This window comes from Phalacrocorax aristotelis, chromosome 5 (genome assembly GCF_949628215.1).
Source record: "Phalacrocorax aristotelis chromosome 5, bGulAri2.1, whole genome shotgun sequence".
Lineage (NCBI taxonomy): Eukaryota > Metazoa > Chordata > Aves > Suliformes > Phalacrocoracidae > Phalacrocorax > Phalacrocorax aristotelis.
Window position 1 is genome coordinate 19,199,368 of NC_134280.1, and position 12,432 is coordinate 19,211,799.

General features: G+C 38.7%; 1 protein-coding gene across 11 annotated transcripts in view; it reads right to left on the bottom strand.

Annotated features, from left to right (window-relative positions):
* Positions 1–380: 380 nt before the first annotated feature.
* RBMS1 (RNA binding motif single stranded interacting protein 1) overlaps positions 381–12,432 on the bottom strand; it is a 147,461-nt gene continuing 135,409 nt past the window's right edge. For all 11 annotated transcript variants that reach the window (XM_075093288.1, XM_075093286.1, XM_075093285.1 and 8 more), the window contains 5 exons: positions 8,364–8,414; positions 6,239–6,349; positions 5,509–5,589; positions 4,211–4,295; positions 381–1,324 (listed from right to left, as the gene is read on the bottom strand). In XM_075093288.1, coding sequence (XP_074949389.1) covers positions 4,218–4,295; positions 5,509–5,589; positions 6,239–6,349; positions 8,364–8,414 — 321 coding nt within the window. In that variant the 3' untranslated portion in view covers positions 381–1,324; positions 4,211–4,217. The remainder of the gene's footprint in view (positions 1,325–4,210; positions 4,296–5,508; positions 5,590–6,238; positions 6,350–8,363; positions 8,415–12,432) is intronic.

The window sequence follows — 12,432 nt, forward strand, 5'->3', positions numbered from 1 at the left end:
AAACTGGTCCGGCAAAAATAAAGAGTACAGAAGACGTAATGCTGAGACAAATCAGAATTCTTGGTTACTGGCTCTTTGTTCTTTGGTAAAGTTACCTTTTAAAAGTGCCAAGTCTTTTTATTTTTATTTACCTACTATAGAGAGCTAGTACCCAATCAGTTACGCTTCTACTTACATCTCAGCGTATGTTTGAAAACGAGTCCTTTAGCTTTTGCCATTTCGCTGTAATAGCAACTTTTCTGTTTGCTAAGTCTCAGCACAATCCTCATCCTAAAGCACTATCATTAGTATAAAGGAAGGACAAAAACATTCGGTGATATCCCCACCCCAAAGTCCCTACTCTACCTATGCTAAAACTAGAACATCAAGTTAGTTTCTGAAAAAAAAGCAAAAAAAAAAAAAAAAAGATTTTACATTGCATCATACAGCAGAGTTCCTAAATCATTCAAACTACCAGAGGGAACTATTGGCATATGGCCTTACAAACAATTTATCCTATTAAAATTTCCCCAGTCAGAAAATGTGTTTCACACAAAACATTTTTCCCCTCTTGCATTTCACTACCTTACATATTATGTGAAAAATCATTAAAAACACTTACTACACATTAAAAAAGCCAAATTTTCAGCAATTTTTATTGACTACCTTTAAAAGCCCTAGGCTGCTGTTTTACAAGGCATAATAGACCAGCTCATTTGGTCAAAGCATTCTACACCATTAGTTTGGACTACTTACTGAAACAGCTACAGCATTGAAAGATTTAAGGCAAATTGGAATTTATAGAAAAGATAAGACACTTCACACTACATTAAAAGAAAAACAGAAAGCTAAAAGACCAGACACTATAACTGCAACACTGCACTAAAGCAACACTCACACACTGCAAGCACAGAACATCATCTTAGATGTTTTACTATTTTAAACTTCAGAAAACCCATTTCATACAATTAAAAAAAAAAAGAAACAAACAAAATAAAAATAAACCAAAACACAAATTCTGTCATGCACGTGAATAAGTCTTCGTGGTCATCTGTGCATACCCAGAAATTTGAATTCTTTTTTTTTTTGCGTCGTAACACTTGATAAAAATTTTTTTTTACTAAAATAAACCTGTTCATGGGAACAGCTACTAGATGAATTTAAGGTTTTTCTTATGCACCTTATAGAACTTATAGCAAAAATAGTTTTAGTTGATTTCATTATAAATAACATTTTCAAGAACCTGTGCAAAACTGTCAATAATTCCTAAAGCACAATTGATCAGTAAAATCCATGATTGTTTCAGCCTTTCCACCCTTCTCCAGGCCAGGTGAACACTGGACATCTGTAACACAGAAAGGTCAGAGCTAGAACAGAGTTACAATTGCATGGTTTTTTTTCTAATGTAGCGGTCCATAAAACTAAATAATTTCCTATTTTAGACAGCCGTGAGAAGACTAAGTTAATCTGAGTTCAGATCTGAGAAGTAACACAGGTGGCACTACAGGTGACTGGCCCTTCCCAGGATAAGGCGCTCCGCCAGGATACAGCCTGTATTGTATTTTCCCCCTCTGTCTCCAATACCTGTACAGCATGCAGAGTTCCCACTGGGGAACCGTGAGACTACATTCAAAGCTACGTCCTCCTTTGTTGTTTTGTTATTTTTGTCTCCTTTCGATTAACCAAAAGTGGTTGAGTATGTGAGCTTACTCCTGCGGCATCTCCAAGGCTTTTGGATCTCTGGCAAAGGAACGCAACTTTCTTTTGGTGCGGCCTCAGGGAGACTATGTACAAGTTACAACAGCCAACGCAGAGACAGCTACTCCGTGATGGTTAATACTTAACAGCAATTCAGGGCTCATTGAGTCTGAAGGACGACTTCTCAATTTATTGTATTGGCTAATATTGCCATATGGGTTTAAAAAAATACCCAGCTAATGAAAAAAAGTTTATACAATTTTTTTAATTTCTCAAGGCAAGACAAAGTCTGGTGTTTCAAGGCTTGTACACTTAGAGGTACATATATAATTATCACTTTTTTTTTAACAAGTCCCTTTGACTTTTTCACATAGTAGCAACTTTCTGAAAAGAAGCTATAAAGTTATCAAATGTAGCTGTCAAAGGAAAGACGCTGTGCATTTCTGATTGACTGCATCCTCTTGTGCAAATGTGCTAGTTGTCATTTACCCCTTAATTATGGCAACAAGTATATTGACTTTTAATAGGACATTCCCAAAAGTGCTGCACGTGCATTTAGAAAGAAGTTTTGGTTTGACAATAGTAACGAAGCCATGACAATTAAGAGACCGCAGTGTTCCCTCTATTTAGGGCAAGGAATAACTGTCAGTTCCCTCCCCTTCACCTGTCTGAAAAATGACAAGTACCAACATGTCCCAGGGACAGAAATACCAAATGCCATGCTCTAATGCTGAAATCAGTTGAGTAATATTAACCTTCCCCACATGCCCGCTGCCACAGCCATTGCTGAATTAGATTTCACTGGCTCCTACTGCATATAAATACAGGTAACGGTACTTCTCAGAAGAATAAAATACACGGAGGATTGTCTTACAGCAAACACACGGCGTTGCTCAGAGCTTGGTATTCTACACAGAGTCATCATTATAATATGTGTCTCAGATGGCAACACATCTCATCCTTTCAGGAGACTAAATGCTGCTGCTCCTGCCTGGCCCCAGCCTACGGGGAAGATACTGACAGGCTGGGAGAGAAAGGCAGGACAGGAGGATGACATGCAGGATTATGCTTTGCCGTCTACCACAGATCTCTGCTGGTAAGGAGGTTTTACATGCCCACAGGGGAGACTTGAGGCAAAACAAGTAATTCCTTGAAAAGTTGTTAACACTAGCCAATAGCCTTGGCACAGGAAACATGCAGGAGCCATGATTTTAACACTAGGAGATGGATAATGAGAAGAGCCTCTGGCTTTGCTTTCTCCCTGCCCTGGATGCAAATCAAGGATATGGGCTTTCTCCGGATGCCGGCATTTGGCCAGACTACAATAATAAACACAGGTCATATGTTGCGCTATGCAGACTGTGCCATCTGTTGAATGCGAGAAGTCTCCCCATGGGTTTGTTTCTATCTTTACGTTCTTGAACATATAAGAAGTTGTTATGCCAATAACGGGGATGAGAGCAGTATGTCAAATAACACAGCTGACCTGCAAAATGAAAGGTAACGGCAAAACATGTGTACTGTTAGTTCTATACAATTTAGGGAGAATATTACACAATTAGAAGTTCCTCAGACATAACTGATTACGATTTCTGAGTATCTAATAAATGCCGTGAGGGCTGCAGAAAACTTCTAGGATGGCCTCTAGCATGTTATTGCAGCTGAACAGAATTTTTCTGTATGAGGTCTTACAAAACATAATGAAAATTTTTGCAGCCAGGTTGCCTGATTTACAAAGCACTCAGAAAAAGATGAGTTAAGGAACAACTAAATTCCAGAATTTTAAAACATGGACAGTTAGCACTAACAGTATTTTCAGGATGGCGATCTAGGGAAAGCAAAAATTTTGCATGGAAGGGGCTCTGGTAAAGCTAATGATCAGTTAGTAAAGAAAGGCCATGCAAGGAAAACCAGAAGAAACTCGGAGTAGGAAAGTAAACCAACTCTGGAATTAGAGCCAAGCTAGGACACGGCTTAAAAATTGACAAAAGTCTGGACTGAACTGCTTTTTCCTAGAATAAAGAATGAGCAGGGAAATCTTCAGGAGTAAGGGTCAGCGAGGATTTCTACCAGACCACCCCCAACTGTGGTCTGTAAGGTCTGTAAGTCAGTTGCTTCCAAATCTTACACTTACAACAGATCTAGAGGATATTATACGCACAAATACAGTACCCTTTAGCATTATGATTCTACTATTTTTGCGCTAATTCATTATTATTGTATATAGTATGCTGCCAAGATGAACACATTAAAATACAACATAATACAGTTACGCTATAGAGACATTATTAAAAGACTATTACTCATAATTCATTAACTCACTTCTGGAACCTGTTTTTCCTTTCCTGGCTTCTATCTCAAATTCAAATTAATTCTGAAGTTCAAATTAACTTCACTGCCTGTCCCCAGATATTATGTGTTATTTAGATGATTAAAAAAAAAAAAAAAAAGAATTTTCGATACAGAGTACTGGAAGTTATGAAAGAAAATATCTTTGAATTCACAACTTTTATGTTACAGGATGAGCCCCTACCTCACAGTTACTTATTTTGCTGATATGTATATGGAGAATGGTCACTGGACGTCTCTACTGTAACCTGTTGTTGACCACTGGCTTCCTGAAAATAAAACAAAAGACATGAGATAAAATCAGGCAGCATTATCTGCAATCTGTATTCCCATGCGACTCATGCGATTAACAGTGTAAAAATCTAAAATCTGTCTAACATTTCTCAGGTGTGTTACTCCAAATCTGAGGTGTTAACTTTGCATTGATTTACATTTCAGGAAATAAACAAAATGATCATGAAAGCCTTGTACTTCCCCAGCTGCTTTGATGGTGATTAAAAAAAGCCTCTAACATTACAGAAATAAAATCATAGAGGGTGCAAATAACTGCTAGTGTATTTTCTATCTGCAAATGCAAAAGAGCATTCTTGCCCCTCTCCTTTTGAGGGGTACCAAGAAGAATGAGATCTACTTACCACATGTACAAACAGTATCACTCCGAGTACCACGGTGTGACTGGGACTAGGCAACACAAAGAATTGTCGTTGGGACTTCTCACACAGACCCCCACAAATGAGGGAAATAATTCAGCCGATAGTGCTCTGGCAGACAGTGCAATCAGCTAATTACCAAAAGACTTTCTCCATCCCACATGAGCAGATGCATAAAGTGAACCAAACAAGTTCTAGAGTTTCTGGATAAACAGATTTTGAAATGAAATAGTTTTTCTTACAGGCTCTGGAAGAGACTGTCTAGCACTCATTCTGAACACAAGAGCTGCAGCAGGCATTGCCTAGCTCCTATGTCAAAGAAGTACTGACCTATGAAAGGGTGTACAGTAAGTCAAAAGAATAGACAAACTGGTGTCTGCTGTTTAGTTACACTCTTGAACTGGACTTGCAGAGGGGTTTATTAGGCAAATATGCATGATATCCTGAGATGCCACGGTAAAATCAGGATTCTTTGCAAAAGGTTACAATCATGGTCTGTTGGCAGAGAAGCTTGCTCACAGGAAAACTAAATGAAAGACCACAACTACAATATACCCCATGGCTTGTTCCTATTGGAAGTTAGGTTTCAGAAAACACAAAGTTCAGCTGAGCTATGCTCATACGGAAGACTGCTCCAAGTACAGGTCATTCTTTGTTATAATATTAGCTATATTAGTTGAGAATAATAGTTTTAATATATGTTGCATTCACAGTAAACTCAGAGTTACAATGTCAGGCTTTAAACAGTAGTTTTCCTAGCAAAAAAAACCCCAAACCAACCTAATATCACATTCATGTCCCTTATCTCTGGTCTTTTATAAAATATACTGACCTCAACAGGAACCGCTGCTGTCTGGACATGTGCATACTGGGGTATGTAGGCTCCTTGCATAGCTGTTGTGGCTGGCATGTACTAGAAAGACAGGGAGTCCATTAAGTTGAGTTAAAGCCCAATGTAAATTTAAGAGTATTCAAAATACCTATCATGATATTGTCTAATAGATATTGACTGTTTCCCTAAAGCAATATACATAAGGGAAAGACTTCTGTGTCTGAAATCAATAGGCTTTTTCTGAAAAGTGAGATACCTGTTTTGAGAAAACTTGAATTTACACTTCAAAGACTAGGTAAAGGGCTTTTCCTTGTCAGTAACTCCCGATCATCATATTTTCTTTTAAAAAATCTATCTGCTTAGAAGAGAAGGGTCTTTTGGTTTAGAAGCTAGCCTGCATCTCCTGGTTTAGTTTCTGTTCTATACTTTGTATTACTTTCTGCAACTCTGATCTCCTGAAGGGTAAAACCAACTACTTTTTCTTTTTCAATACAACTCTGGAGTTACCTCCTGGGTTCCTTTGATTTTCTTTGATCTGTTTTTATTTACTTATTTCCAATTTCTCATCAGCTACTAGACTGAATAAAAATGGCTGAATGTAATTTTATGGGACGAAAGACTACTTAAAGGATTACTTTTTTCTACATGCAAGCTGCACATGCATATTGTGATCTACACACAGTATTTTCTACTTTTTTTAAGTTCTATTTTTAATTAAATTACTACATACTGTTCCAGTACTGCCTAATGAAAGATGACTCATCTGCTGTGTCAGAGGGCTTATCATCGATGCAGGCTGTAGTGACATGGTGTGGTCCATGGAGGGAGTCAGTACAGCACCCTATTAAAACAGAGAAAGTAAGAAAGAAATGTTTGTAGCAACACTCAGATTTTAATCACATTTTTGATTTGAGAGTCTAAGTAAGGGCTGTCCTCCTGAGAGGACCTACCACAGGCACTCTCCTTAATCCGAGGCACTGACTCAGGAAGCAGGTCTGGGGCATTCTGAATATTCTACTCAAGCAGATGCATTTTGGTAATGGGGTAAAACGGCATTGACTTACTACTGAACATGCAACTGATGTGCAATGCACTTGAGACACCTGCTGAAAACACTTCGTAAAATATGAATTTAGCCACATGCTAACTTTAAAGCAAAAATCTGCGCACGTTACCAGGTAAAGATCCACTTAGCTTAAGCTTTGCAATTTCAGGCTTTAGGAAGAAACTTTTATCTCGTCTTTAGGAATGGAGGCTTTGGAGGAACATTTGTATTAGTAGAAGAGGTACTGAATTAGGAGAATTAGGTACTCCTGTACCATTCTCTTAACTTCATAAAAAGTATATGTAAAATTTTTAAACACTTGAGATTGCTAAATATGGAGGCGCATGCATAAGGTCTTCAGAGTAATCTTATAAGGTCTTCAGAGTAATCTGAAATGGAGGGTTATCAACAAATCTCATTTTAGCAATCATTTTCTACAAAAACACATTTCCAAATTCTTCATATGACTTATGCTTGCAGAAGTGTTGATTAAAATTGATGGAGCCTCAAAACTAACAGAAATAATTGTAGTGTACTGAAAGCCAGTATTTTGAGTCAATAATTAATCTATGAAAAGAAAAAAGTAGAGTATAGTTGGAAAAACAATCATGTGATCAGTGCAGATGAAATGAGTCACAGGCACATCAAACACTAAAAGAATTTCCTGTCTGTAGACTGCAGGCTTCTCTGCAAAGCAAATGAGCAAGACAGCACCAGTCTTTGCACAGGCCAAAACTGAACTTAAGTCAGGAATCTAGATCTTATTTCCAATTGTGAAATCTCATCTTGTCTACCTGTGAAACTAATACACTTTACAGCATTATAACATATCAACCTGTGTCTTTCGCAGCATGATTTGGAAGAGGTTTTTTTATGAAAATGTGTGTTGCTAGAGAGAAGAGTTAAACACAGTTGTGCACATGTGTATTTAACAAAAACCACAAATACGACAATTAAGTGTGTGAGAGGGTGTTCTGGTTCAGTATCACCTTCTCCACATGCACAAGAAGAAAATGTTCTGCCAAGATTTACATTCTATAATCTGCATGGAGAGGTTAATTAAAGTCAAGACAATATCTTTCTATATCTGGAAACAGACTTGTTTTTTAACTACAGGAGTGCATATATTAAAGCACTTGTTAATATTTGTAATGCTCATCCCAAGAAACCTAGTAAGTCTCAGATATAATGGTACTTAATTAGCAAATGATATAGATAAGCAGCAAAATATCACAGGAGAGTATAGATTAGAATGCCTGACAGTCTGGTACAGATACCACAGCCAAAGTGTAGGGAGAGTAGCATTACTCATGAGCAGTGAAGCCAGAACAAGTTATGCAGGTTTTCTCAAGTGAGTGCCCATAATGTCATTTATATCACTACATCCATATCTCTTTCACAAACTATCTGGTCTGAACTATTCTAGACCCATTCTAAAACCTTGGGTCTTCAATTCTAGCTCCTGATAGGTAAACAGTATGTAAAACATCGGTAAAACGTCGGTATTTGCAAAGTGGCTTTCATTTAAATTTTAAAAAAAGAGTTTCCTCAGGATGCTGACTCGGTAACTCTAATTGTCCTCATCACCTCAATACCCTGAAGGCAGCTTTCTTTTTTCCCCCTAATAAAATGGAGTCCCAATTCAGGTTACTGTCTGTCTTTTTTTGTTTTGATCCATGATTTAATCATGGTCTAATTGTCAAAACTCTGAAGTAACTGGGCAGGAACTGACCTATTTCCTGTTGTTTTAAGTATGTAAAAAGTATTTATACAATCAGTAACACAATAACAGAGAAGCATAAAAACTTACTGGGTGCTGCATTATATATGGTTGAGGCTGCATCCAAGAAGGACTCTGAACCTAGAACAAAATCAGTATTTTATTTTTCATTTTAGTAATTCTTTTCCTGAGTACTCCAACTGAGATATAGTAATAATTTAATAAATCATGTTAACAAGGCCCCTCCCTTATTTTTTCACTTTTTAATGCAATTAGTCACTCTGTGAAGCAACATTGATTTCTATGAAAAGTGTAGTTATTGTACCTGTAAATGAGAAACAAGATTTGGAGACAATATACCACATATACCTTTCAGAACAGTATACTATGTTTTTAGTGCAGGTCTCAGGAACTTTATCAAGTACACTGAAAGGGTTCAAATAGATGCATGAGACATTGCTGCTGTGTTGAAAAGTGAGGCACCTCCTGTCTTTGAAACTCCTCTGGGGAAAAGTAATTGGGATCTCAGAAGGTATAGCATCATTTGTCTTCTAGTGCGATTGGATTTTCACATGGGAAAAAGAAACTAGGAATTCTGCTGGAATCTTGTTCCAGGAACAAGGAGAATATTTAGCAGAATTGTTCTTCTCCGAGACACTGGGGTATGTTATTCCCAAAGCACAGGAGGAGGAGAAGGTTCTGATGAGCATTCCTGCTCCTGCAATAGCATGCTTTCCTCCAAAACACTGAGTATCCAAATACTTAAATTGAGGTAGGATGCTGTATTGGGTTTGCATGGCAAGGTTTTGGTAGTGGGCAGGCTACAGGGGTAGCTTCTATAAGAAGCTGCTGGAAGCTTCCCCTGTGTCCGACAGAGCCAGTGCCAGCCGGCTCCAAGATGGACCCGCTGCTGGCCGAGGCCGAACCCATCAGCAGTGGTGGTAGCACCTCTGGGATAATATATCGGGGTAGGTGAGGGGGGACCCCTGTGCAACTGCAATCACAGCTGGAGAGAGAGGAGTGAAAATATGTGAGAGGAACCAACTCTGCAGGCATCAGGTCAGTGAAGAGGGAAGGGGAGGAGGTGGTCTGGGTGCCAGAGCAGAGATTCCCCTGCAGCCCATGGCAAAGACCATGGTGAGGCAGGCTGTGCCCCTGCAGCCCACGGAGGTTAGTGGTGGAGCAGACATCCACCTGCAGCCCATGGGGGACCCCACACCAAAGTAGGTGGATGCCAGACAGAGACTGTGACCCTGGGGGGGACCCACTCTGGAGAAGTGTGTTCCTGAAGGACTGCAGCCCATGGAAGGAACCCACGCTAGAGTAGTTAATGAAGAACTGCAGCCTATGGGAAACACTAATGTTGGAGAAGTTTGTGGAGGACTGTCTCCCATGGGAGGGACCCCCACGCTGGAGCAAGGGAAGACTATGAGGAGTCTTCCTCCTCAGGAGGACGGAGCGGCAGAGACAACGTGTGATGAACTGTCCCCAACCCCCATTCCCTGTCCCTCTGCACTGTTTCAGGGAGGAGTCAGAGAAATCAGAGTGAAGTCAAGCCCAGGAAGAAGGGAGGGGTGGGGGAAAGGTGTTTTAAGATTTAGTTTTTATTTTCTCATTACCCTACTCTGATTTTGATTGTTAATAAATTAAACTAATTTGCCCAAGTTGAGTCTCCTCTGCGTGACGGTAACTGCTGAGTGATCTCCCTGTCCTTATCTTGACCCAAAAGCCTCTCCCTGCCCAGCTGAGGAGGGAGTGATAGAGCGGCTTTGGGGGGCTCCTAGTGCCCAGCCAGGGTCAACCCACCTCAGACGGCTAACCTTGCATGACAAGGTAAATTAAAAAGATTAAAAGGAAAACTAATAGGTTGTATGGTTATCTGAATTGAAAAGAGCTGGTGGCAACAGGTCTTCGAAAGTGTGCTGCAAGGAATACTAGAGGTAAGAATGGAAATGTTTCCTCTCCACCTCCTATAGGTATGTAAGATAAGGCAAGATTCTGACCTGAACTGCACATACAGAACTAACTCAGCACTGCTGCCAGACATTTAAAACCCTTTGAACACCTCTACCATCATGTCTACCATCCTGTGAAGAGGACAGGTAGACAGACAGTCTTGAAAAAAATCCACATGAGGTATTTTCTGCAAGATGAAAATATTTCTTCCCTCCTTTTGGTACTGACTTTCAAATCTTCTTCAATCAGAAAAAGAGCAAAGAGGAGTTCAAAACTGGAACACACTTGAATCCTCCCTTTCCTCAGGCAAAAGCTTAATGGCAAAAATACTGGTACAGCCTGACTAAAGCTTTGGCTCATCTATTCACACTATCACAGTAACTGGCTTAATACTGTCATTTGGGTATACGGGAGTTGCAGAAATAAATGCTAGCCAAAACTTTATTAAATTTGTTTACCCTTAGTAAGAATAAAGCTAGGAACAGGTTATACCATGCCTCAAAGAAAAAACAAATAAATCATGCCTTTGTGATACATCCTGTTGTGTAGATGACAGAATGCTGCAGGTTTCAGTGAGAAGGGATCAGTAATGAAGACATGACTAATAAATTGTGAAACTCTTTTAGCCAAGACCCTCCTTCCTCCCCAGTACAGAATACTTCAATTTAATTTTCAATTCCTCTTACTGGGGCACTTTAAACATAATGATGTTAATAATTCCATGCACAACAATTTAAGCTCCATGTCACTTATGTTGAAATATTGGTAACATTATCTCTGGAAACATACAGTATTGTGGTCTGCCTATCTCAATGAGCCCAGTAAAGTGATACTACATTCCTAAGAAATATATTTCCATGCCAACCTACAACTTCTACTTGGATTCTAAATATCCAAGTCTTAGATTGATAAACAATTTGTATTACAACAAAGAATAGCAGCTAATTCTAATGCAATATTTTTCTGGGTAAGAACTTGCTGTAATTTTTAAGGTATTGCTGTACAAAGCAGAATGATTCAATATACTGAAAAACACAGTATTAGCACCGTCTGCCAAGAGCAAACACTGAGTTGTATGTCACCTCAGAAATTAATATAAAATTAATCCAGCTGCCCTTTACCCCAGAGTACACGCTTTACCTCCTACATAACGCTTTGCTCACGCAAGAAGGCATTAGACTTCCAAACTAACATTAGACAATTCTTCCTTGTTCTTCTCACCTGGAACAGGAGGGAACATGGAAATTTCTGCAAGGAAATATTGACCAAATGGCCCACAGTGCCTCTGTTAGTCTTCTGTATGCCTTCTATGTTCAGTTTCACCCATAGTAAGCTAGAAAACTCAGCATGTGTCTCTCAGTAAAAAGCAAACAGCCTCTTCTCCTTCCCCTCACATACAGAGGTAAGAACTTTCCAAATTGAATTGGGTTTGGTTATTTATGACCTGAATCACAAATGCTTACTTTGTCTGTGTGTTAAACAGTAAAATGCCAAAATAGCTGATCATTTAGCTTACACTGGGATAATTGACATGTCTCAAGTAGTAATTACAGAGCACACATCTGAGATGGCCATACTAGTTTCATTAAATGCAAGGTGTTTGTACACTGAAATGTACAATACCCTAAAACTTAGCATTCCTAAGAGATTTATATCAAAGTAAAAAAAACTGTTCCGTATAATTTCTCAGCATGTTGAACTGTTTGTTGATATCCCTTAGTGGGGACTCAAGATGACACCTACTAAAATTCCTTTTCAGAAAGCTTTGGACGGGGCTCCAAGAACAAAAAATGTGCACAATTAATGTTTTAATTTATAGTTCAAAATAAAGTTGCTTTTTGATTAGAAACACGGTTCTAGTCTACTAAACGCTTTGCTCCTAATACGAAAACACTGAATTTGAACACTGGTGCAATTTGAACTCTGAACTCTCTTTCAGATTTCCTTCTCTAGTGTCAAGCAAGTTTCTGTCTTCTTAGTACAACTACACAACACATCATTTTTGGCCTTTTTTTCTTTTTTTGCACTGAATCAACCTGGAGAAAAGTTCAAAAATCATGGAGAAATATCTTTGAAATAGAATTTAACTAAATCAAGAAGGTTTTAAATAAAGAATAATTGTTTCAAAGATACATTATTGATGTTAAAAGAACTTGCCCAAGGGAAAATGAAAAATCATACATGAAATGCAGAAGTGACTACA